This window comes from Episyrphus balteatus, chromosome X (assembly GCF_945859705.1).
Source record: "Episyrphus balteatus chromosome X, idEpiBalt1.1, whole genome shotgun sequence".
Lineage (NCBI taxonomy): Eukaryota > Metazoa > Arthropoda > Insecta > Diptera > Syrphidae > Episyrphus > Episyrphus balteatus.
Genome location: NC_079138.1, coordinates 6,377,598 through 6,403,687, shown reverse-complemented (window position 1 = coordinate 6,403,687; position 26,090 = coordinate 6,377,598). Strand labels below are relative to the sequence as shown.

Sequence of the window (26,090 nt, the reverse complement as noted above, 5' to 3'; positions counted from 1 at the left end):
GCCAAACGTCAAAATTGTAATTTCGAATTCTTTTTAACAACAAAAATCGAATTAAAATCGATCTTATGGCGTTTTTAATTGGCAATCCGGAATTGTTCTTCGATTTGGAATCCCAATTGAACAGTTTTGTTTTATTCCGAAGAATCTGAAGTTTGGTGCGAATGTATTGGTTGAGTTTGAAATGTGTCACATATATGTGTATTCGCGTCAAATTTCAAATGTTTTTGTTTTTTGGTCAAGTGTGACATCTCACATTTAAATCTATGAATGTGTGAGTGATTCTGCTTCTGATTCTGTTTTTAAAACCAGAAGAGAATTTCTCTTTTTTTCAGAATCAGAACTGTCAGTTTTGCCCAATTGAACGCTTTCAGATTGCTTTTTCTTGCTTCCAGATTGCCAATTAAAAACGCCATTAATGCGTTTTACGTGTCATAAACAATGTCCCGATTATGTTTGACAGAACGAAAAATCGATTTTAATTCGATTTTTTTTAAAGGAATTCGACATAAGACATTTTGCATTTTTTTTTAATGCAATGGTGCGTTTGCATGAGAAATAAATGATTTTTTACAACTCTGATATCAAGTTAGGGCCGATTTTTTCTTTTAAATAAAATTGTCTAATTAGAATGTGAAAACTATAGTAATTTACCCAACGGATAGCCGATCCGATAAAGTCTATCGGATAAGTTGTTCAGTGTGAACCAACCAATTGATAAACTTAAGCTGTGGTTGCTGAATTATTTGCAACCGAAATCGAAATAATTTTTTTAATGCTTACATTCCGAAACAGATATCTGGGGAACAAAAGTCTCGAAACAAGAGATAAGCTCAAATCTATTTACTCTCCATTAAATTTAAAGTCGTCATTTAAAAGAGGAAATTTTAACATTTTTTTGCGATTTGACAGTTTTGTAATTTTTAATGGAGAGTGAATAAATTGGTGCTTAAAAAAATGTCGGTGCAGTTTGGTTTTTCTCTCAGAAATCAAATTTTATGTTTTACAGATTTTGTTTTACTATCGATAAAATTTGGAAAATAAATTTAAACAAAATTTACCACAGAATAATCATTTTTATTAAATCCATGGGTTTTATGGTTTTTCTCATAGTTTCAGGCACCAGCGCTTTTCAATACAAAAAGAATTATCAAAATTGGTTAACTCAGTCCAAAGTTATGAGGTAACAAACAAAAAAAAATTTTTTTTTTAATACAGACGAATTGAATAACTCCTACTTTTTGGAAGTCGGTAAAAAATATGCCTTTTGTAACGGGTGTGACACAGTTACTCCAGTTTTTGGTGCTGCTTTGTGTACTATTCACTTAATAAGGTATTTTAAAGCTTCAACACTTAATTTATTTAGCTGTTAATATATTTTTAAAATAACATATGTACATAAATTGACCGAAAAATGGCTGAGTAAAAAATCGTTGAAATCTGAAAACATAGAAAAACGGTTTTTTGACGATAACTTGAAATTTTGAGGGTCTACGAAAAATTTCAAGTGCCGAAATATGATGTACTCAGTAATACCTACAGCCTCTGCTAGGTCACTTCCAAAGTAATTGACATGATTTTTATTTTGTAAGACAGTGTAATTTATTAGAGTTAAAATTTAAGAGAAGACCAGACTACTTGACTCGAGATTTTATTCAGCAAATAATTTCAATTTTGAATAAAAATGCGCGATACTGATAATATGGTTTCATCTAGGGTTCATCTAAATAATTTTTGTTTGAAAACTTTTAGATTGTTAATTTTTCCCATCTTTAACTCAAAAAACACTTAAAGCGTTTTCGTTTGGGAATTCTTACCGTTCGCGTACACTAAAACCGAATTATCGGCCGACATCGGGTCGGAACTACTCGGACGACTTTCTCGGACGATCGTCTGCATACACTGCTTCCGATCTAGGATGTCGCTGCCGGTCTGTAGTTTGACTTTGTGAAACTTGAAGTGCATATAATAATTGTTTTATATGGAATATTTTGAAGAAATTTATATTTTTGAAAGTTCATACCGCCAATTTTTGCAAAGAAAATTCTTTTAGCAATATCTATGTATAAATCAACCCGACAACGGACGAAAAATCCAAACAAGTTCGGATTATGCCGGTTGATCGGTTATTATCGGGCGTCAACGTACGTCAACGGACGATGTCACTTTCAGTGGTGTACGCACTCTCTTTTCTTTCTATGTGCTTGGTTCTATCGGCCGAGTTCGGCCGACAACGCCCGAGCATAATTCGGCCGATGACGGATTTGGTGTACGCGAGCCGTTAGAAGCGTCCGGGACTGTCCGATCCGGAATGCCAAACGATCAGAGTTAGATACTTTTTTTTATTCTGAAGTTTGGGTTTCTTTGTATTTGTGAAACATCAAATGCGAACGTCTGATGAAAGTTTTGTTTTGTTTATTTTTTTTTTATTATTATTATTATATTTTATTAACTTAATGTTATCTATTTTTGTTTTCTTTCTTCACATTATTTTAATATAGTTTAAAGTTTGTGCATAGTTAAAAATCTTGAAATTGAGAAATGAATAACAAAGAATGACATTTCATTACTTTGACTTCTGGTTTTGATTCTGCCTCAAAATTCGGAATCGATTTTCTCTTCTTTTCAGAATTAGAACTGTCATTGAGTGCCAAACGGCAGCTGAGATGAAGATGCTTCGTATGACAGCAGGAGTAACAAAGCTTGATAGAATTAGAAGTACGAAGATCCGAGGAAGCCTTCATGTTAAAAACACCATCTCCCAAAAAATTGAACACGACCGACTCAGTTGGTATTGCCATGTTCAAAGGAGAGATCCTGAGAACCCCGTCAAAAAAGCAATATCATACAACGTTCCAACACGAAATAGAAAGAAAGGTAGGCCTAAAAACTCCTGGTACAAGCAAATGCAAAACCACCAGCATTCAGTTGGCCTTAGAAATGGAACAATACAAAACCGGGAGGCTTGCCGCCGATTTCTGAGGTCAACCCGGCGAACCCCACAGGCGGATCACTAGTGTGAAGCAGTTACGTGGGATAGTTATGATCCCCTCGTCATCGAGATCATAACAGCGCCGAGAAAAAGGAAGAAGAAGAAGAAGATTGAGTGCCAAACGATCAGTTTCAGAATCGTTCGGGAGAATTCCGGACAGTCCCGGACGACCAAACGAAAACGCTATTAGTTTTTTGACATTTTTAGGCCTACATTCTGCATATATAAAAAATTAAACTAATATGAAATTATAAAAGTAAAAAGTATGAGTTTTTTTTATATATCTCACTTTAAAAGTGTACCTCCCATACAAAATTTTTGAGTTATTGCAATTAAAAAACGGCTCTAACGATTTTGATTTAATTTGATATTCGTAATGCTGTTGTTCTCAAAAAATACGCATATGGTACATATTTCTTTTTTTTAATCACAGTGTCGGCTCTCTCCCAAAATGGTAAATGCTTAAACCAATTTTCTTTAAAATTTAAAGATAAACTAATATAAAGGTAGGTACTTTGAACTACAAAAGCAAGTTCGTGAGACCCAGTCGTGAATTTTATTTTATTTTTGTTTACTTTTTTGTGGTCAACTTGCTGGGAATTATCCTAGTTTTTATTGCGACTACTCGAAGCTCTACTTTAAAATTTTTAAGAGTAAATTTTTAAGAGTAAATTTTTAAATGATTTAGTAAGATACTTAAAAGCCTACTGCTTTTTAACTAAATAAATTACTAAAATAACTTTAGCATTTTACTAAATCGTCCCATACTATACATTTTGTATCTATCAGAATTTAGCGGACTAAAAACAAGTCAAGAAAAACGAAGAAAAAAAACTTCAGCTAAAATTTATCTCGATCTGTGTACCAGGCTATAACCTAAATTAAAAATTTGTTTAAGATACCTAGTTTCTATTACGACTAAGTACCTACTCGAGGCGCTACTTTAAAATTTTTAAGATCAAATTTGAAATGATTTAGCAAAATCCTGCCTTTTAACTTAAGGGGGGAAATCCCTCTGGACGACACCTTTTTCAATATTTTTTTATTAAAAACTGAAAGCACTTACTGAAATTTGGAAAAAGACAAGATATTACTGACATTATTAAGTATTGAAAAAAAAATTTTTGAAATGAAAAAATAACAAAATGGCGGCTCTGGAGCCTTTCAAAGTTGACGCCTCTAGTTTACGACGTGCAATGCACAGGTCCAGGAAATCATCTTAAATCAAAAAGGAATTTTTTTTCCGTTAGATGATATTAGTACGCATTGCATGAACCTAAATTTATTTTTTTTTAAATGAAAAATAAAAATTAGAAATCAAAAAAACGAAAAAAACCATGTTTTTTTTACAAAGAAGTAGTTAAAAAAAATATTTACTGTACAAATTCAACTTTTAGGTTCATGTTGTGGCCAATAAGTTAAGGAGCAATTTGCTTCAAATTTCAAGTCGATAGCTTCATTAGTTTTTGAGTTACATTGCACGGCGCGGAAAAAAACTAGTTTCGAAAAAAATGCGTTTAAAGTTTTCGTTTTCGTACTATGGTAGGTTCGGAACGCATTGGTTTCGGGACTATCTAGGCACTTTTGAGGCTTCATTTAAGGCTAAGACCACTGAAAATAGTTTCTTCGGTTGATAAATAAATTTATTACGCAAAAAGAAAAATAATGCAAAAATAAAAAATTCCAGAGGGATTTCCCCCCTTAATAGATTACTAAAATAACTTTAGCATTTTACTAAATCGTTTAAAATTTTACGCCTTTGTTTTTAAAACATTTATTTGTGGCGCGTGAATAAATTTTGAAAATTTTCCATGCGAGAATGCCTTTTCATCACACCATGTTTGCACACATGTCGTTTAATAAAAATCACCCCTAAAATCCATCTGCTGTTGTTGTTGTTGTTTTTTTTTTATTCAAAATAGAAAAGAAATACTAAAACAGATGGAAAATAAAATTACCTGATTTTATTCTATAGCACAACGGCGCAGAGCGCACACATTTATTTTTTTCTCAATTGCCATTGCCACGCGGATTTCATTCAAAGAGCCGCATGTTTTGTTGATATTGTTTTATTGAAAAATATATCTTGAACAAAAAAAACATTTTTCACTTTGAATATTTTATTATTATTAAAAATTTAAATTACAAGAACGCGTCTTTTTTGTTTTGTGATTCTTTGCTAATAATAAGAAATGGCTGAAAAGTTAAATTGCAATGATTCTACAAAGGATGATCTAAAGGATGGATTATCTTGTGAAACTTTATTTGCCCAAAGTGAGGGTTTAACTTACAAGTATGAAATATAAGTTTAATTATTTAAAATAAAACTCTAGTTGTTAATTATTATTATAATTTTCAGTGATTTCCTTATTCTGCCGGGATATATTGATTTCACCGCAGAAGAGGTGGACATCAGTTCTCCATTGACAAAGTTAATTAAGTTAAGATCCCCATTAGTGTCATCTCCTATGGACACAGTTACGGAATCTGATATGGCAATAGCGATGGCGGTAAGTATATCACAATTAAACCACAATTCAATGATACGCATATTTTTTTTTGTAAGAACAACAAGCAGAAAGGGTAATTGATTTTCGTTTAAATATTAGAATTGGTGTAGGTATCATAAAACGAGGAGGAAATAAATAGCATATTTGTTATTGCGGTTTTGGCCATGTGCGTTGTAGGGAACAATTTTGTATTCATTTCAAGAAATGTTCTTGTTGAATGATTTTTTTAATTATTTTTTATTAGAAGGTTGATTTAAATATCAAATAGCAAAAAGCATTGGTTTCGGTTGAGATTTCAATAGAGATCGAATGAAAAATATAGCTGAGTCGTATTTGAGTCGTATTTGAGATAACAATCAGACATGTACTTTACGATGATAGAAAATGGAGAAAAAAGGGGACCCTTAGCCTTTCGGTATATCTACATATACCAAACTACAATTTAAACCACTGTAGCGTTTTTCTTTGTCAGATTTTTTTTTCAAATTAAATTGTCGTTAAAATAATGAAAACAACAAAAACTCTTCAGAACAGAAGTGTTCGTTTCGTAAAACTACTGGTACTTAAATATGTAAATGTTATTGGTAAAAATAGTTTAATCTTTGAAAAATGAAGACGATTTTTTATAAATTAAATACATAATATAGAATTATTTTCAAAATAAATACCTTAAAAAAAACAAAGAAAATCGGATTCTTAATTACTTTTATAATACAAAAAGTGTGCGTACACAATGTACACAACATTTAAGTAATACTTAATGCTTCTCACTCACAGAAATTCACTTGGTAGATTCATACCATAACAAAACTAGCCCTGTTTCATTGGAGGTGGTATTTTACTCGTGAGTAAAAATCTAGTACAACAATTTCGAGTAGAAGATCATGTGTTATTTGTAGTACTAGATCTACTCATGAGTAAACCACCACCTCCAATGGAACGGGGCGACTGTTTACAATTATGAGAACTAGATGGTGCTATTCCGTTTGACATTTTTTTTTTTTTTGTTTTTCAAAAAGTAAATTTTTATACCCCAATAAGGGGGTTCACATTGATTTACTTACCGGACAGACCAATTGTTTATTTTCAAAACATAATGAATCCATTTAGATTTTTTTTTTTGTTAAACCCACAGAAAGGATGGTTTTTCTAATTCTTATGAATTAAAATCTTAGCTTATAGATACTTTGATACATATGGATAATATTTGTATATGAAGTAAAAATCAAACTTGTTCAATACAAAAATTATCTTGTCAGGAACTTTTTTTGAGCAAACGGACTTATAATGTTTTGAAAACAAACGGTTCAATTGTCATTAGGCCTGTCGATTTTCATCAAAATACATTTTTCACCTTAAAACACATTTTTCATCCAAAAGAAACTTTAAAAATAAGCTGAAAATGGGTTTTGATGAAAATGATCTAATGTGAGTGAACGCAAACCCCCCTAATGCAACAAAGAAGTATAACTTAACTAACAAATAAAAAACTACTTTTATAAACTTAAAAATCTAGATATATACATATATCTAAAAATAAAGACAAACTTAACAATTCATTCTTACATTTTCATTTCAAGCTTTGTGGTGGTATTGGAATTCTTCACAATAACTGTACCCCCGAATACCAAGCGAACGAAGTACACAAAGTCAAAAAATACAAACACGGTTTTATTCGTGATCCGTCAGTGATGTCACCAGAGAATACAGTTGGTGATGTACTTGAAGCACGTCGCAAAAACGGCTTCACAGGCTATCCAATTACAGCCAATGGCAAATTAGGTGGTAATTTGCTTGGTATTGTTACATCTCGTGACATTGATTTTCGAGAAGATCAACCTCATTTAAAATTGGGGACAATTATGACAACTGATTTGATAACAGCCCCAAATGGTATAACTTTACACACAGCCAATGCCATTTTGGAAAAGAGCAAAAAAGGAAAACTGCCCATTGTTAATGAAAATGGTGAATTGGTTGCATTAATAGCTCGAACTGATTTAAAGAAAGCTCGTAGTTATCCAAACGCATCGAAAGATAGTAACAAACAGTTGCTTGTTGGAGCTGCTATTGGAACTAGACCCGAAGATAGAGATCGTTTGAAATTGCTTGTTGCCAGTGGTGTTGATGTTATTGTGCTAGATTCATCACAGGGAAATTCAATTTATCAGATTAACATGATCAAGTATATAAAGGAGACTTACAATGATTTACAAGTTATTGCTGGAAATGGTGAGCTTTTCTTTGTTTTTCTGTTAACTGTTATTTATCCTATCTTCCTTTTATAAAATAGTTGTTACTAGAGCGCAAGCGAAAAATCTTATTGATGCCGGTGCAGATGGTCTACGCGTCGGTATGGGCAGCGGTTCGATTTGCATTACCCAAGAAGTAATGGCGTGCGGATGCCCTCAAGCAACAGCTGTCTATCAGGTTGCTACATATGCCAAACAATTTGGAGTTCCAATTATAGCCGATGGTGGTATTCAGTCAATTGGCCATATAGTGAAAGCAATTGCTTTAGGAGCATCAGCTGTTATGATGGGCTCTTTGCTAGCGGGAACATCCGAAGCTCCAGGCGAATACTTCTTCTCCGATGGAGTTCGTCTAAAAAAATACCGTGGAATGGGAAGTCTGGAGGCAATGGAAAGAAGAGATGCCAAAGGTGCAGCCATGTCTCGTTATTATCACAACGAAATGGATAAATTAAAAGTAGCACAAGGTGTAAGCGGTAGCATTGTTGATAAAGGATCTGTCTTGCGATATATTCCATACTTAGAATGTGGTCTTCAACATAGTTGTCAAGACATTGGTGCTCGATCAATAACTGAATTGAGGTAATTAATTTAATCTTTTTTCTTCCACTCTATATTATTTTCTAAATCACATCTTTTTTTTGTTTCTTTACATTACACATTGCAGGAGCATGATTTATAGTGGTGAACTTCGATTTATGAAACGCACTCATTCCGCTCAAGTTGAAGGCAATGTTCACGGTCTATTTTCATATGAAAAAAGGCTTTTCTAGCATAAACCTGTAAATGTTGTACCATTGAAAAATAGCACTGAAGGTGAATTAATTAATATAAGAAACTACAAAAGAATCCATACATCAAATAAGGACAACAATAGCCAGATAAAAAAAATCAACAACAAACAATAAGGAAAACCAGGGAAGGAATATTCCAGAAATAGAACTCGCCAAATGATAGTTTCCATAATAATTACTAATGATTACTTTGAAATATAAAAAAAAGTATTTAGCGCAAAATAAAATAAAAAAAACTTGAAAATAATGTCTTCTATTGATTATAAACGTTATTTAACGTTCAACTAGTTAAGTTCTTTATTATACATAAAATGAAGCCCAAATTAAAATAAATACAGTTTATACAAAATTTAAAATTTTAAAAGTAATAAATTAGTTCAAATAATTTCTTTGTTTTTAATCGAGGAAAAGTAAGTGTTAAGATTAAATCATCATTAGTTCCGAGTGTGAAACGGTCAGCACAGATCCTGAGTATAGGGCAAAAACCGATTTCCTTCGATTCGCAAAACGTGAAAAATAATCCTCACAGTAGTAGTAGATTCGTACTACGATTCGTACCAGAAAATAAATATCATAGGTCCCGTCGTATTAAAAATATTTTCTACGAAATTTGGAGTTCGGGAAAAATGGATCCCAGCCCCGAATGAAGAGGCAGCTTAACAGATTTTTCTATGCACATTTTTTTGATGGTATAATTTTTAATATGAAGAATAAGAAAAAACTATTCGAAGAGGATACGGTTTGAACCCCCGTGTGCAGAGTACATTGAGTTAGAAGTTTAACCACTTGGCCACCTCGTCAAGTTTGGGCGAGGTGGCAATTTGTTGTAAGAGTTTGACCCATGTCTGATTTTTTTCGGGGCTACACTTAACGAACCGAGAAATACGAATGCATAGACAAACAAACGAAAAACGAGAACGATTCGAAGAAACAAATACTCACTACGAAATAATTGAGAAAAGAAGTCCTCGACTGAAAGTGAATTTACAATTTATGAAAACTTATGCCATTTTGTAGCAACAACACTTTAAAACGAAATTTCTAATAAAGAAATTCAAAAATTTGATCATTTTTTTAAGTAAAAAATAATTTTTTTCAATATGTATTTTTATTAATATTCCAATTATATAAATAAAAAAAAGAGTTAAACAAATCGTGAAAATATGACTTGGTTGTAATAGCATTCGAATAAATAGTCGAAACTTCTAAAAAGTCATATTCATCGGAATCTAATTTTAAATTCCTCCTCAACAGTAAATAAAATACATATTTGATATTTTATTATATTAATTTTTATTTATTATATACACAGTATACTCGCATAACCGAAACAATTTGTTTGGGTTTTATTATATTCAAGAAGACACCACATAAATTGAGATTGCTGGAAAGCATATAATTCTTACACAATTATTATTCTCATTTGATAAATACAATTTTACAAATCTTAAATATATATAAATTTTTGTTGTTTGTTTTCGTTCGTGTAAGTTCAACATCGAGAAATGCTCGACTTAGAATAATTTTATAAATTCGCCTTAAACTACATATTTTATATATATATTATTAATATTCTATTTCTGTGATACCATATCTCTGCTAGTTTAGACAAAGGAACCATACAAAAGACTACACACATTAATTACATAGTATCATAATCTAAGACAAACTCGTTTATTTGAGTTTGTTTTCGGTTGAAATGTATTAAATAAGACAACCAAAAGAAAGAAACAAACAATACAAAAAATTATTAATATTATGAATCTTTACATATTTTCGAAGTCATTTCGTTTAATGGTTCTAACTCTTTGCTTGAAATTAAATCAAATTCTTGAACAAAATAATAAAAATGCTTGTAGCAGGTATTCACATGAGCTTCCTATTTTTTTATTTTTTGTTTTTTTAATAGAAGAGAAGAAAATACAATAAATAATTAATCATATTAATAAATTATTACAAATACATACCGCTCCAATGCTGACAATTCGATCAAAATGATGGATGTACACGTGCACAAACACACGAAACAATCGGGTTAAAATTTTTCTACACAACGTGACAAAAGTTTTCGGAAAAGGCACATCCGTCGATACAGGAAATACAGTTTCGTTATTTATTTGCGATTCTATCCAATCCATGAGTAATTCGACATAACGTGGAGCTGGTAGATGTGTTGGTTTTTTGAAACTGAAATAAATTTTTTTTTGGTAACTATGAATTTATTATAAAGAAAAAAAAAAAAAACAAAGCTTACTTTTCACCATCTGCCCATAGATATTCATATCGTGAACCACCAGACATTACTGGACAAGTTGTTTCACTGCAGTACTCAGATACAGTGCCATAAATTAAATTTATTCGATTAAAAAAGTCCACAACTGGATAACAATGCATTTTATATTATTATTATTAACAAAAGACAAAACAAGTTATTTACTTAAATTTGAACAAACAAAAATATAATACTCTCATTGATCTGAGCAACAAAAACTTGGTACCCGATGGGAAAATAGATCGAAAAGAAAACAAAAACACTCGAAATAAAAATTAAGAGGGAAAGTATTTGCATTGAAAATGCAATGTTAACTATAACATTGCATTTAAAAAAAAAAAAAAGAAAAATATGGTCAAATAGTCAAAATTGTAAGAAATTCGACGAATATTAAAAAATAATATTTAATGCACACATTTTGCATTGACTTTTTTTTCAATGCAGAAGATTTTTTATTTGTAATAAAATTTTTTCAATGTAAAATATTTTTATTTTCAATGCAAATATTTTTTTTTTTTTTTAATTAATTTTAATAATTTTAACTTTACGTTTCACGAAAAACGATTAGCTTTTTATCTAAGTTCAGTGAAATATTTCATAAAGTTTTGTTCCAATACATTATCTGTATTAGTGAAAAGTATCTACAGATAAAACTCGACCAATGCACCTACATTGTTCAAACCTAAAAGCTTCGAAGATTAAGGTTAAAGGATTTGTTTAAGCATTCAGCTTTGTCAACTTGACTTACCTGTAATGCTAAGTCTCTAGAAATTTTATTCACTATATCTAAATTAAAATTTTAAATTGAAAACAAAATTATGTTCATATCGAAGGTACTATTCACAGGGTTTATAAAAGATCATTTTAAGAATTTTCATGTTCAAAATTGGAACAGACTTAAAGGGAGATTTTCAGATAATCACTAAAATGCACAAACAATTTACTTAGAGCTGCATAAATCCTTAACCAAATATACATCATTTGATTTTCTAAAAAAAAAAATCCGGGGGTTAACAAGATAGCAATTTACTTGAAATGTTTGTATTTCTACCTTGGGGTGAAAGAGAAGTTTTCTTTTGTCAAATTTCAAATGATTTTCATAAAAAATACATCATTGCAATTTTAAAATATTAATGAAAAATGGCATATTTTTAGTTTGAAATCAGAAATCAGTGCAGAGAATATAAAAAACAGATTTTGACTAAAACCAAAGATTTTATACTTCGTTGGGAGGTTCTCAATGTCTTCTTTTTAAATGGTTTTGTTTTTTGTTACTCTATCAAAAATTTAGTGAACGAAAAGTTTTTTTGGGCACGCGCCGTGCCGCCATTGATTTATAGACCATGTCTTCCATTTCAATATTTGCAAGGAGCTCTTGGTTTGCGTTCCCTTTAATAAAGCAATTTATTTGGTCTATTCTCTAAAGTCCTTCTTTGACAGAAAAACAAAACAGATTTGAACTTCTCAAAAACATTTTTTGCGACTATCCCTTTTGCTGTTTCTATTTTGTTTGTCCAAAATCTGGAAAACTTCTCCAATCAATATTCGAGATGGCACTCAAACAAGAAGTGTCAAAGATCTATTCACTCGAATATTTTTGTTGAGATAATTCTTGTAAAAAATATTTCGTAAGAAAAATTGCATTAACTTTTCCCGTAATTAAGTTTCGTGCGCAAAGTTGTTCACATTCTGAAAACTCTTCGTATTTTTAACTTTGTTTACAGTAAATAAATAACTTTAACAAATTAACCATTGGTTCTCATTTTGTTTGCATGCGGTTTTGGGCCAATTTCACTATCTCTGAGCATTAATTTTTGAATTATGTCGGGAAGAATGAAACCCCAAATTCTAATTTTTCCTCCATTGTATTAAGGAAATGATGCTTCTTCTTCAGTGTAACGCGTAAATTGTTCAAATAACACTGACTTTAAAAGATCTACAAATATCAAACTGAAGCAAATTGTACAAAACTTAGAGTAGGTATTCACAGTTAGAAGATTTCAGTATAATGCTATCGTCATGGTCTCGTCCACCTGAACACAAGAAGTTGCAGGAATTTCCTTTGTCATATAGTGAAGGTGTATTAAGAAAAAACTACTTGTTTTCAAATCCTGTTTTCTACCTATTCCATGAAGCAAAATAATCCAAAGAAATTCGATGCTGAAAAATAAGCATCATTTTCTTAATACAGTGGAGGAAAAATTAAGATTTGGGGTTTCATTCTCCCTGATATAATTTAAAAAATAATGATCACAGATAGCGAAATCGGCCTAAAACCATATGCAAAAAAAAATGAGAACCAATGAATAAATTGTTAAAGTCGTATTTATTAAAAAGACACTCACATGCATTACGACTAATTTCAGCCAAAAAAAAAAATGGAACCTGAAACAAGTCCGCGCTTCACGGAGCAGTTGTATCCAAAAAAGCATTTTATTTGGGTGCCTAATACTTTTGTAGAAACAAGTTCAGTGGAAATTTTAATTCTGAAACTCGCAATAGCTTTTAAAATTCCGGGTAAACAAAAGTATTTCGGACGAAAAAAAATTCCACGTTAAACTCACGATAGGGCTGTTTGAAATTTTTCTATTCTTATGCAAATGCATGAATGAATACCTTTTTTATTGAGTAAATTAGCTTTTTGTTTGTATAATGTAGGAAGATATTTGGCTTTAAAGATAAAATACATACCTACATATATTAGGCTTAAAGGATACAAAATATGGCAATAACGAGCGAAAAGGCAAAAAAGGTATAAGAGCGCAATGTCAAACGTGTTTATTCTTAATCCATAGTGTTGTCCGAGTGTGCAAGAAAAAAAGGCAAATTCCACAAAATCCTATCCCTGTTGATAACATAACTTACTAAACATTTTTTTCCCAGCGAATATTTAAAAAATGATATCGAAAAAAATCACTGACCGCTTTTCAAAATCTCATTCAACCCCTGACCAAAATTGTTTTCCCTGAATTGAGGTTTCAATTTATTACATTAAGCTTTAAAATAACAATAAATAAATCCTTGTCTTGTACCTTTTGTTGTCTGAATTTGACAAAAATATACTATATATACTATATAAATCCTTGTTAAGACTGTTTTTGATTTTTTTTTAGTAAAGTTAATTTTGAAAATGTGCATTTTTTTTTATTTTTAATAATTTTTTTTCACGGCTAATCGGGAGGTAAGCACTTAAGTGGGTTTTATTGTACAAAGAAAATGAAAAATGTTCCTTCCAAATAACTTTTTAGTCATTTGGTACCTATTTGAAGTGAAAAATGTGCCCAAAATACCGCACTGTGCACTGGCCAGAAGTGTAAGCAGGAAGAACTTTACGAAATAAAATTTGCAACACGGGAACAAAATTCTACGCGAATAGGTTAAATCTCATGTAATTAGATCGAATTTTGAAAGGATAGTGTATACCGCTATTTAAAAATACTGACAAATTATAGTATGAGAGGTCGCCAAAATATTTTTCTTCTCAAGGGAGTCGCGAACTCAAAAAGCTTGAAAAACACTGACGTAGCCTAGCCTTCTTTTGTAAGGAAAAGAGAACATATCACTGTAGTGAGATGGATCAATGAAATGCTGAGCACATGAACATCTGAGGTAACGGCAGGTCTTAATGTACAATTTATCATCACAACAAGAGGCTGTCATCAGGGGGGGTTCTTTCACCCTTGCTTTGGAGTATTGTTGTGAATGAACTACTAGAAAATCTAACTTCCCAAAGTATACGCTGTTTCGGTTTTGCCGATGACATAGTAATAACAGCCATTGGGAGTTTTGAAGAAACTCTTTGCGATATTATTCAAGGAGGATTGAAAAGCATTCGGAAATGGAACGGAACGGAAATATCGGCTGGACTTAAAATCAATCCTACCAAGACAACAATTATACCATTTACCAAAAAAAGACTTCTTCCCCATATGAAACCTATAAGGTTAGCTGGAGAAGTAATAGAAATTCATGGTCACAAACTATAACTTTGTGAAAAACTACAATATACATCTCAGTAGTAAAAAATAAACTTCGAATTAAATCACCGAAACAATAATGTTGCCATTATGTCTGATAGTCAAGCTGCCTTAAAATCACGCAAATCCTACGAAATCAACTCCAAGCTAGTATTGGAGTGTATAGGAAAACTTAACGAACTTGGCAAAATAAACAAAGTCACTCTCCACGTTGCACAATGGGCCCAAAGGACCATTTGCGTCTCAAAAATGGTTTTTATGAAATTTTAATTTTTGGTAATTTCTTTACGGAAATGAATCAAGGGAAAGTCAATCTATGTATATGTTTTCATTGAAATTTGATTTTTAAAATGAGTTTCTCTATTACAAAATTGTATCTGAAGTCTCCACTTGAAAATACTTTGTTTGAGTAACAAAATAAAGCAAATCTTCACGATATGTTTTCAAAACTATATTTGAATAAATTATATAAGTGTTGTATGTCGTTGGAAAGCTTATTTTAACTGCTATTTATATTGTTGAAAATAAAATTTTTTAAAAATATATTCTTAATTAATATTATTTTTTTCACACAATAAGCTTTTATTTGCAGTTTTTTAATTTCGAATTGAGTTTTAAATGTTTCCGCTGTCTTCCGCTGTCTACTTTTTTTCATTTCTTTGGTTTATGTACTAAAAGATACAAAAAGAATTGGCTGCTTTTATCTGCTTTTCTTTGATAGAGAACGATATATCTGCCGAAAGACATAGTACAAAAAAAACGTATTTTGGTGCATCCTGACCTGTTTCAATACATATCTTGAGTTCTATTGATCGCACTGTCAAGATTGATGTCTTCAGGCTTTGGGGAAATGACAGAGCATCAGTCCTTATATTCAGAATGTGATTTTGTGTTAATTTAGTCTACTCACATTAATTGGAAAACTCGCGATATTTAACTCCTCGGAAACCATATAAAGCCGCGATTTAAAGCTGCCAGACTTTTGAATTCGTTATTAAAACGCATAAGGCTATAAAACTGCATACTCACATTTTGGTTATACCTCCACTCCCAAAATTTGCTGTGGGCTCTTAGACTTAGTATATGCACCCGAAATTGAAGATATTTGTACTATTAGAAAAAGTCTAAGGTAGCAGAAAAATGTTAGAATTTAATATTGTAATTGTTGAAAAAAATTTCATCTATGGAAAAAGTTACATAGAGATTTAATTTACTGATTTTGATTTTACTCGAAAATTTTCAAAAGAGCCGTTTAAATTATTTAATTAAGAAGGATTTTGGTGAAAATTGACAACAAGTTTTTTTTTTGTGATTTCTTTTTTTGCTCTTTTCTCAAAATCGTAGTTTTTCGACTATTTCACTTTGCCTTACAAACGACTTTATTTAAAATGAGTATAATCAATATTTTTCTTATAATTTTTCAATAAAATAGCTTTAATTTCAAATAACGTAACACAAACAAACTACATTGAAATGTATTTTTTCTTTATTTTATACTCATAAAAATAATTCAGTAATTTTAAGACACGAAAGGAAGGCCTTTATAAAATTAAGAAACCAGTTTTATCTTATTTTGCAAAATTTGAGAAAATAATCTTTTAAGGTACAAAAGTTACAGACTTTTGAGACGTTCTAGCCTAGTCAAAATCGTATTTTTTTAGCTTTGAATAAACGTTAAAGCCTGGTACGCTGCTCGCGCTAAATTTTAGCCGAGATAAAATTCCCATCCAAGTTATCGATAATTTGTATGGGATCCATTTTAGCTCAGATAAAATTTTTCGATAATTTGTATGGGAGCTAAAATTTAGCGCGAGCTGCGTACCAGGCTTAAATACTTAAATAAAAATATTAGCTAAAAAAACAGTGTGTCAAATAATTTATTAAACATTTCAGGTAATATGTTCCTTATTTGAGTTAATTATTTTCAGACTCGAAGAAATGACAGATTTTTGGAACGCCATAGTCGAGCCAAAATTGTACTTTTTGAACTTTGCCTAACTTTTCAAAGCTCAAAAATAATTTGCATTTAAAAAAAACTACGCTCAATGATTTCTGATACTACTTAAAGATTATATGTTCCAAATTTGGTTTAATTATTTCAGGAGACAAAAAAGTTACAGATATTTTTAAATACCCAAATCAAGCGAAAATCGTACTTTTTGAACTTTGACTAATTTTTAAAAGCTTAAAATCAATTTTAATTTAAAAAAAAAGTAAGTTGAATGATTCGTTATATATCAAAGGCATTATATTCCAAATTTGAAGCAATTATCACAAAAGACAACAAAGTTACAGATTTTTGAGATGCCTAAGGCCATATGGGCCCACTGTGCGTTGGTGTCCAGGGAAACAAGGAGGCGGACTCTATAGCAAAAACGGGAGCTAATTCCCTTCTAATGGGACCCGAACCGTATTGCAGAATAGGAGAAAATGTTATTAAGGGGGGAAATCCCTCGGGACGACAGCTTTTTCAATAATTTTGTTTGGAAAACTGAAAGCATTTATTGAAATTTGGGAAAGTATGTGATATTATTGACATTATAAAGTATTGATACAATTTTTTTGAAGTACAAAAAAAAACAAAATAGCTGCTCTATAGCTCTTTAAAGTTGACGCCTCGAGTTTGCGCCGTGCAATGTCCAGGTCCAGAAAATTATTTATATTCAAAAAAGAAATTTTTTTCCAATAAAATATATTTATACGCATTGCATGAACCTAAATTTAGTAAAAAAAAAAGTGTAAAATAAAAATTAGAGACCAAAAAAACGAAAAAACACAATGTTTTTTATAAACAAATTGTTAAAACAAAGTATTTATTGTAAAAATTTTGTTGAACTTTTAGGTTCATGCAATGGCCAATAATTTAAAGAGTAATTTACAATTTATTTCAAGTCGATAGCTTCATTAGTTTTTGAGTTACGTTGCACGGCGCGGAAACAAGCGCGTTTTAAGGAAAAAGCGTTTAAAGTTTTCGTTTTCGTACTGAGGTAGGTTCAATGGGCATGGGTTTCGGGACTATCTTGGGGCATTTGAGGCTTCATTTAAGGCTTAGACCACTGAAAATAGTTTCTTCGGTTGATAAATGAATTTATAAGGCAAAAAAAAATTAATGCAAAAATAAAAATTTCCAGAGGGATTTCCCCCCTTAAAAATAAAATAAAACTAGACGAGGGGACCAGGAGAGCAAAAAACTGGGCAGAACTATTTATTTTATTTATTTATTTATTTATTTATTTATTCATTCTACGATATTACATCAACAGATTCGAAAATATAAAGTTTAAGTTCTAGAGATACATTTGTGGGTTAAATAAGCCAACAACAAATTCTTAAAAATGTTTCTTTTTAAACTTATATCTAGATTATAATAAGCTTCATTAAATATTCTACAACAAAGGCTTAAAGGTTCGCGTAATCCATAACAAGTTCTATGTGCAACCTCAAATAGTAATGGCCTTTGTCTTAATGCTCTCGAAGGTGCATATAAAGAAATTAGAGCAAGTAAATTTCTGCAATCTACAAAATTACATAGAATGTCACGAACAAACATTACACTATACATTTCTCTGCGTGAATGCAGAGCTTGCATTCCTAGTAACAAACATTTTGATTGATACGAATGATGAATTGGATTACCACTGCCGAAGAATTTTCTTAACGCAAAGCGCAAAAAGTTCCTTTGAACACTTTCAATTCTATTTATATCACATTGTGTTGTTGGGTTCCATACAACACAAGCATATTCCAATGAAGGCCTAACAATACTACAGTAAAGGGATTTAAGAGTATAAGGATCTTTAAAATCTGCGGAATACTACCAAAATTGAGACAAACGAAAATGTATCAGTCTAAGTAGGAACAATCTCAGGTTAATCACTGGGCTCCTCACAGGCCACTGTAAGTTAAAAAGGCACCTACATATTTTGGGCTTAGTAAATAGTGCAACATGTAGATTCTGTAGCGAAAAAGAAGAGACACCAGATCACATTCTGGGTAGTTGCAATGCAATGCACTTACACTAGGGTTGCCAGATATATTTTGACGAAACTAGTAATCGAGATGTAAAATCCCGGACTTTCCCGGACAAATAAGGACACAAAAAAGAGTACAAATCTAGGACAAAAGGAATGCATATTTTTATAAAAACAAAAAAAAAGCGGAACAATCTTTTCAAAATTTAAGTAAAAATCACATTTTTAACCCTTGTTCCCGTAGCATTTTTTTCTTATTTTTTTTCACAAAAAAAAATAAAGGTAAAAATTTTAGCTAATATTACAAAAGTTGGAATGTAGTTACAGTAAAAAAAAATTTAAAATTCCATTAAAATCCAATTGCTCAAAATTTTAAACGATTAAGAGCCAATTTTTCAATCTTCTAATAAACAGTCAGTTAACTGTTCGACGAATAAAGTTATTAGGCTCATAAACAATCAGATAAAAACATTGAATTTTTCAATCAAGAATAATTTATTCTACAGAATAACAAAAAAAAAAAATGGTCAAATTCAAAAATATTTAAAATTAAACGTCATTTTTATTCATGATTGTTTTTGTTTTCTTGTGTTCCACTGTATTTTTTTTCAAAATTTTTGTTGAGATAATTCCTTAGGATAATTTTTATTCGTCTCTGAAAAAAGCAGATAGTTTTATTCTAAGGAATAAGCTATATCTGCTTGTTGAAGAATTGATTTTTTCTCTATCCTTAGGAATAAGTTCTAAATAACTTTTTAACTGACTATTGAAAAATTTGCCCTTAGTTAAATGCTAATAGAATTTTTAGTGAGTTACTATTTAAGTTAAGAAATGGTCTTTTTGACTTAGCAACTTACTTAAGCGGCCTTATATGTATTTTTCTTAATCGTTTAAAATTTTGCACCTTGAGTGTTGAGTCTTACAATAAGGTACCTACTGTAATAAATAATAAAATTTAAATAAATTATTAAAATAAATTTTTGTTGGTCAGAGAATTCACTAACCAGTACCTCATATGCACATTTTTGAGTTTTGATTATATTGGAACAGAACACAAAAAAGAATTGAGCAGATAATAGACCAAAATAAAAATGCCTCGCTTTCAATGAACTCGATTCGTTTTTTGAATAAGGAATGAATTAAGAGTAGCATACAAAAAGTGAGATTTTTAAAGGCTTCAAAAGAGTACAATCCCGGACAATTGATAGAAACTATCCCGGACGTCCCCCACACAGCCAAAAAAGAGTACATGTCCGGGAAAACCCGGACGCATGGCAACATTAACTTACACCAAAAATTTAAACACATTGGTCGGTACCAGGTTGAAGAGGACAAATTACACTCTTTAAAAATACCCCAAATACTCAAGTTCCTGAAAGGAATTAGGTTAGAGGAGGAGCTATAAAATGAGGTACTAACTCATATAGCTTAAAAGTGCATCTTACACCCCAATATCAATCAATCAATCAAACCTACTGTAATAGAAATATGTGACCATTTAAAAACCTCTACTAAATTCACCAGGTACGTGTTTTAAATTTTATAGATTTTATATTTACCATGAACAGCTAACCAATCGTTCATGTTTTCCCCTTCCGGCAAACGAACCACCTGCCGCAAATTTATTCCAGACTGAAGACTTGCTTGGGCTTGTTTATGCAGAGAATACCGAATTGTGCCGGTTGAGAAGCGTTTTTTTGGTCTGAATGTCTGCAGATAGAATATTTTATTGATTTGTTCTTTTTTGCCAGAATTTTAGCAATTTTTACCTTTCCTTTTTGAAAAAACTCAAGAAATCCGTTTAAGGCCATCCTTTCTCTCTGAAATTTAGTATTTTTGGTATGTTTTTTTTTTTTTTGTATTTCTTTTTTTTTAGTGATTTTGTCTTTTTATTTATTCGATGATAAATTTATGAAAACACAATATTAGTGTGACGTATGTAATGATGAATGTTTTATTATTTTATAGTTTTTAATATAATTTATTATTATATTTTATGTAAAAAAAAAAATGCGTTAAGTTGTTATGATTGGAAGCGACAACTAAAATTTTTTGTTCTTAATTTTGACATAAATAAAATAATAAAGACTATTTACTAATTTTACATTATTTCGACGCATAATTTGTTATTTTTGTTGAAGAATATATTTTGGTTGTTGTAGGCTTTTATTATCTTGAATTTACTTGAATTTGTTTTTAATATTTGAGTTGTTCTCGGTTTTTTTTTTGGTTTTTAATCAAATCTATGGGAATCGCAATCTGCCAGAAAAACACAGGGATGGCTTTTGTTGAATGAGGTGCATTCAATGTGGATGCGTTCAGAAACTACATTGCAGCATATTTATGTTTTAAGGGGAGTTCACATCAATTAACTTACTGGACAGACCGATTGTCATTGCAGGATGATGTTTTGCGTTCACAATTTTTATCAAAACAAATTTTTCAGGTAATTTTTATTAATTCTTTCATCTCTTCTGCACTCGAATTAATGAATATGGAATAAAACAGACATATTGTTCATTTGAATAACATCCCAGCTAAAATTTCAGCATCGTTAAAGGTATTACAGAAGTTACATTTCAGCTTCGTTTTTAAATTTAGTAAGGTTTTTTGGCATGGAAAAAGGAGAACGTTATAAAAGTTGGAGCCTTTATAAGAATGTAGTTGTAAGGTCTATGAAAGCATAAACGAAGCTTTACGGTAGCTCTTGAAAAGCTTTAAGATTTGACAGAAATAGCTTGGGAAGAGCTTGTATAACTCTTTAATACATGTCTTATAGAAATTAAAAAACAACTACATAAACAGAAAACAAATTTTATTTTTCAATTGGTTTTGAGTTGATTTTAAATCATGAATTTTATCTTTTAAGCCTAGTACGGCGCTGTTCGCGCTCAAGTTTAGCCGAGATAAAATTCCCATTCAAGTTATCGATAATTTGTATGGGATCCATTTTAGCTCAGATAAAATTTTTATGGGAGCTAAAATTTAGCGCGAGCAGCGTACCAGGCTTAAAAATCAAAACATTTTTAACTTTTACTTTTTCACTTTTTAAAAAAACACCAGCACATGCAAACCAACAACTTAAGAAAATGATTGCTATGGCGTTGCAAAGAATAATTTTCAATAAAAATGCCTTTGTCTGACAGATGATTTGTTGTAAACAAAAAAACTTTGAACAACAATTTATAAATTCGAAACAAATTCCGATCCAATATAATCTTTCAAAAGGTTTTACTTAGCTTAATCTCTGTTTTAGGTTAGGTGGAAACGTAGTATGTATTAAGTAGTGAATATTATGGATTTGGATTTATTTTTCACCTTTCAATTTCTGTACATCCAGATGTATTTTTTAAACTAGTGAATAATAGCCTCTGGGAACATTTATCTACTGATAAGTACTTATAACTACTTTTGTTGCAAGAAAAACAAAAAACTGAGAAATGAATTCAAAAAATTTTCATCTCAGAATAGAAATCTTCAAAAAATAAAAATATGAGTGCTCAGCTGAGATTTTTTGCCTTCGAAAAAAATTTCTGAGCCGTCAGAGAACTCTCTTTGTGGGACGCACCTAATGTGAAAATCGTCATTAAAAAAATCGCCATATGTAAACTCCCACACAAACTAACTTGACAGCGAATCTTTCCAATCTTTATACCAACTATCTGTGTGATCAAATGAAAATATATGTTGGAATTCTTCACTACAAAAGTACTCTTCTTTTCTTTCAATTCTTGATAAATAATGTTAAGTTCTAGAGTTAGTTTTCTCTCCAACAACAAGTTGTCATTTAAAATTTTCTATGACAATATTACCAACTACATTCATACTTCAGCCATTAATAATGCTGGACATTCGAAATGGGCTAATATCCGTCATATCAAAGCCCTCAAAGATGGACAAAAATCGGCACTATTCACCAGATATTCACGTCAAATAAGAATTGCTATACAAGGTATGTGTGATTCCGAAAATCCACTCCACTCTGTGACCTTACATAATTTATAATTTTAGAAATTACTTACAGACGGGGGATCTCCTGATCCAGCACTTAACACTCAACTACGAAACATTATCGACAATGCATTACGAAAAAATATGCCCATGGCAACCATACAAAATTGTATTAAAAAGACAAGTGCCAGCAAGGTGCTTCTAAAGAAGCACTTTCTGTATTGGCGCTTTCAACACAAAGTCTTTGCCATTTGCTCCGTTTATACTGAGAACTTTGCACAGTTCAAAATGGAATTGGCACCAATTCTTCGCAAGGCTGGGTAAGAAAACTTGCCGAGAACGGCGAGAACCAAATTGTGAGACTAATCATTTTAATTAGAACAGTTTATGTCGAGGGGCAACATATGTTTGATGATGTTGGTATGATCGAAGCTGTTGCCAGTGATGAGAATATATCCAAGTCGAAGTCTGTGGACGAACTGGAACAGATTTGTACAGAGGATGCAATCGAATGTGGAGTTGAAGAAGTTGAAGTTTTAGATCACACAAAGGGCATTGTTAATGTGAGTTTAGAGTATTTGTCCATTTGGGGTTTATTTCAACTACTTTTTTGTATTTTTTTTTAGTTTTTGTGCAATCCAATTGAATTGGGGACAGTAAGTCGAGCCTTGGAGAAACGGGGTTATTTAATAGAAAATGCTGAGCATATATTTATTCCAAAGGTACATTATTTTGCGCTGCCTGTATTGTTTTATTTTGTTTCTTTTTTTTTAGAATACCGTTGAACTTTCAGAGGTAGAACTGAAAACTTACGAGAACTTTCTGAATAAAATTCGAGAACTTCCAGGCATAGAAGCAATATATGATAATGTGAAAAGTTCCTAATCATTATGTTGTACAAATATATTAAATATAAAAAAATAAAATTGTTTTTTTTTCGAAAAAAGTAGGTATCATTAGCAGTGGTGTATTGAGGGGGGGGGGGGGGGGGGGGCTCAGGGAGCTCAAGCCTTCAAGGTCATGTTATTATTTAGTTGATTTCATCATAATTTACTAATCCAGTCAAATAAAGGTTTCACCTCGGAATGAATGCTAATAGAATTTTTTTTTGCTCAATAACTTCGTTTTGGCATTCTATAACATACCTCAAAAGTCTAGAAAAATCTCGGGTGCTTTCATAATTGCATGGTTGCTTTGTTTACATGCGATCATTTGCGATCAGACTAATGTCAGAAAAACTATTTGCGCATGTATTTTACTTTGAATTCATGAACACTTTTTCTGATTTGCGTCATTCGTCAAAATTTTGAAGTTGCAATTCAGCTTCTTCTCCAAAATTAACAATATATTATCTTAATTCCATCATTTAAGAAAAAACACTTTTTTTTAGCATTTCTGTCAATATTTACAAATTTATTATATCCAAGAAATTCGCGGCTATTTTTGTTATTTTGACTTGAACTTTGAATTTCCAATTAAGATTTTGACAGAATTGAGAAACAAAGAAAAGCTGTATCACCTTTTACGTCATGTTCCTTCTTTCTTTAAGTTTAAATTTATTGCGCATGAGAATTTTTTTATTTGCACATTTGCGCTGCAAATATTTGCGTTTTACATTTGTGAATACCTGACATTTGTCATTTGCATTAATGAAAGCTTTGCATTCGTCAGACTTGCGCAACCATGCATTTATGAAAGCGCCCCTCATGTCCGCAAGTCGCGCTTTTCAAGGTCAAAGCGCGAAATGGAGATTTTCAAAATTAGCAATAATAGACAATGGTATTATACAGGGTCCCAAAAGTTAACGTCGAAACGAAAACGGTAGATATACGGTAGGTGGTGACAGTTACCAGAAAAATAATAAAAAAAATCATAGCCATATATTATGTGAGTTATGGGCATTTGAAAAAAAAGTCGAAAAAATGGTCACCCTGTGACGGTTTTTCATGTGCCGTGACTACAAATCTTAATTTTTCTCATATTTTTTCTTTTTTTGCGGAACCTTGAATAACCCTGCTAACAAATGCATTCAAAAATTTTAACTCAGCTGCATCAGATTTAAAGCAAATGTACCATATGTGTATACAGGGTGTCTTTTTTAATGCTGATACCAAAAAATCTAAAATCAAGACAATCTGACGTCTCTGAAAAAAGTTCTACCTGTATTTAATCTGTCAACCCATATTATTATAACAGTTGCAAACTTACTACTGTAATACCCTTAAAAGTTATGGTAGAGGGGCCAAATTTAGCATGAAGGTTTTCATATCCATTATCATTTGTTTGTTTGTTGAGTTGTTAGCCGGGATAAAATGAGTCCCATACAAATTATCGATAACTTGTATGGGAATTTTATCTTGGCTAAAATTAGTCGTATGTGCAAAATAAAATAAAAAAATACAACAATATTTTACTGGAATTTCAGTAAACGTTTGTCGTTTGTCCCATAAGGAAATACACTGACGAGCAGGGTTCCCAGGTTGAGGGGAAAATCACCAATTTTGCCGATTTTCTTAGACGAACGGGATAAAATAGGGAACGGAGATAAAAAATTGAAAAAATATTTAAAAGGGAAAAATTTAAACTTACAAAAACGTTAAACACAATCTTTGAACAATGGAATCAATTTAAATAAAACTTATTTTCGAAATAAACTATCGTATTCCACGCTAAGTGGATTTTTTAATTTGACAGCTCTACTAAAAACTAGGGTGCCTCCATTTTTTAATTCACTTCTAAAAATATTTCATTAAGGGAATCTGTACTTTTTTGGGTATATCAAACGAAATTTTCAGCCAGCAGCCGCGGCAGTAACAAAAATAAAGGTAAAAAATACTTATACATTTTTAAGACATCGTTGTTAAAAACTGATTTACAAAAATACATTAAATATAGAAAATAATATCCATTTTTTATTAAATTAGCACTGATATTTTAGATTTACCCTCAAAATAAAATTTATGAAGTAGTTCCATAGGTACTTCATAAATTTTATTTTGACTGTTTTTAGTTTGAAAATGAAATATGTATTTTGACCTTCATTTTTGTTAATTTTTTTTATTTACTATGTCCATTATAAAGTTTTTATTTTTATGAATAAATTTAATACAAAATTAATATGTTTAAAAAAAGATTGAAATAAAAAATTTTTTTAAAAATAAATACTTGCATTTTTTTTTCTGGAAAAAATTGGATTTTTTTTACGAAAAAGGGGAAAAATAAACGTTTTGGTGTTAAAAAAAGGAGATTTTTATTTTGAAAACCTGGGAACCCTGCTGACGAGTGTTATTTCAGTTGCAATCAAGAAGTCGAGCAGGTTTGACGAGTCTTTTGTATATAAAATCTATAGTACTATCATGAAACAAAAACAGCGC

The 26,090-nt window shown here is 31.0% G+C and overlaps 3 protein-coding genes across 5 annotated transcripts; 2 read left to right on the top strand and 1 right to left on the bottom strand.

The window, feature by feature from the left end:
* Nucleotides 1-4,957: 4,957 nt before the first annotated feature.
* LOC129920488 (inosine-5'-monophosphate dehydrogenase) lies at nucleotides 4,958-8,930 on the top strand. Its single transcript, XM_056001724.1, has 5 exons — nucleotides 4,958-5,282; nucleotides 5,349-5,499; nucleotides 7,080-7,731; nucleotides 7,793-8,333; nucleotides 8,419-8,930. The coding sequence occupies exons 1-5, from the start codon at nucleotides 5,182-5,184 to the stop codon at nucleotides 8,522-8,524; spliced, it is 1,551 nt and encodes a 516-aa protein (XP_055857699.1). The 5' UTR covers nucleotides 4,958-5,181; the 3' UTR covers nucleotides 8,525-8,930.
* A 909-nt stretch (nucleotides 8,931-9,839) lies between these two features.
* Nucleotides 9,840-21,022, bottom strand: LOC129920489 (MOB kinase activator-like 3). Of its 3 annotated transcripts, none has more exons than XM_056001725.1 (6): nucleotides 20,862-21,022; nucleotides 20,535-20,585; nucleotides 20,325-20,475; nucleotides 10,800-10,923; nucleotides 10,513-10,732; nucleotides 9,840-10,424 (listed from the first exon to the last, which is right to left on the bottom strand). In XM_056001725.1, the coding sequence occupies exons 1-6, from the start codon at nucleotides 20,883-20,885 to the stop codon at nucleotides 10,302-10,304; spliced, it is 693 nt and encodes a 230-aa protein (XP_055857700.1). In that variant the 5' UTR covers nucleotides 20,886-21,022; the 3' UTR covers nucleotides 9,840-10,301. The 3 variants fall into 3 exon arrangements, with proteins under 3 accessions (XP_055857700.1, XP_055857701.1, XP_055857702.1); XM_056001726.1 differs by having other exon boundaries at nucleotides 20,871-21,021; XM_056001727.1 differs by having other exon boundaries at nucleotides 20,950-20,989.
* Nucleotides 21,023-22,444: 1,422 nt separating this feature from the next.
* On the top strand, nucleotides 22,445-23,635 carry LOC129920616 (probable transcriptional regulatory protein TTE1135). The gene is made up of 5 exons (XM_056002031.1): nucleotides 22,445-22,717; nucleotides 22,790-23,036; nucleotides 23,096-23,279; nucleotides 23,343-23,438; nucleotides 23,491-23,635. Exons 1-5 carry the CDS (start codon nucleotides 22,507-22,509, stop codon nucleotides 23,599-23,601), a joined length of 849 nt encoding a protein of 282 aa, XP_055858006.1. The 5' UTR covers nucleotides 22,445-22,506; the 3' UTR covers nucleotides 23,602-23,635.
* The last annotated feature ends 2,455 nt before the right edge of the window (nucleotides 23,636-26,090 follow it).

Excerpts from the sequence above, each read along its gene's own strand:
- LOC129920489 (XM_056001725.1), bottom strand. The coding sequence starts at position 20,885 with ATGCGTCGAAATAATGTAAAATTA. Across the intron at positions 10,733-10,799 it reads CTATGGGCAGATGGTGAAAA|TTTCAAAAAACCAACACATC; the intron begins GTAAGCTTTGTT and ends AATTTATTTCAG. Across the intron at positions 10,425-10,512 it reads GAATTGTCAGCATTGGAGCG|GAAGCTCATGTGAATACCTG; the intron begins GTATGTATTTGT and ends ATAAAAAAATAG.
- LOC129920616 (XM_056002031.1), top strand. The coding sequence starts at position 22,507 with ATGTTAAGTTCTAGAGTTAGTTTTCTCTCCAACAACAAGTTGTCATTT. Across the intron at positions 23,037-23,095 it reads CCAATTCTTCGCAAGGCTGG|AACAGTTTATGTCGAGGGGC; the intron begins GTAAGAAAACTT and ends CATTTTAATTAG. Across the intron at positions 23,439-23,490 it reads AGCATATATTTATTCCAAAG|AATACCGTTGAACTTTCAGA; the intron begins GTACATTATTTT and ends CTTTTTTTTTAG.
- LOC129920488 (XM_056001724.1), top strand. The coding sequence starts at position 5,182 with ATGGCTGAAAAGTTAAATTGCAATGATTCTACAAAGGATGATCTAAAG. Across the intron at positions 5,500-7,079 it reads ATATGGCAATAGCGATGGCG|CTTTGTGGTGGTATTGGAAT; the intron begins GTAAGTATATCA and ends TTTCATTTCAAG. Across the intron at positions 7,732-7,792 it reads ACAAGTTATTGCTGGAAATG|TTGTTACTAGAGCGCAAGCG; the intron begins GTGAGCTTTTCT and ends TTTATAAAATAG.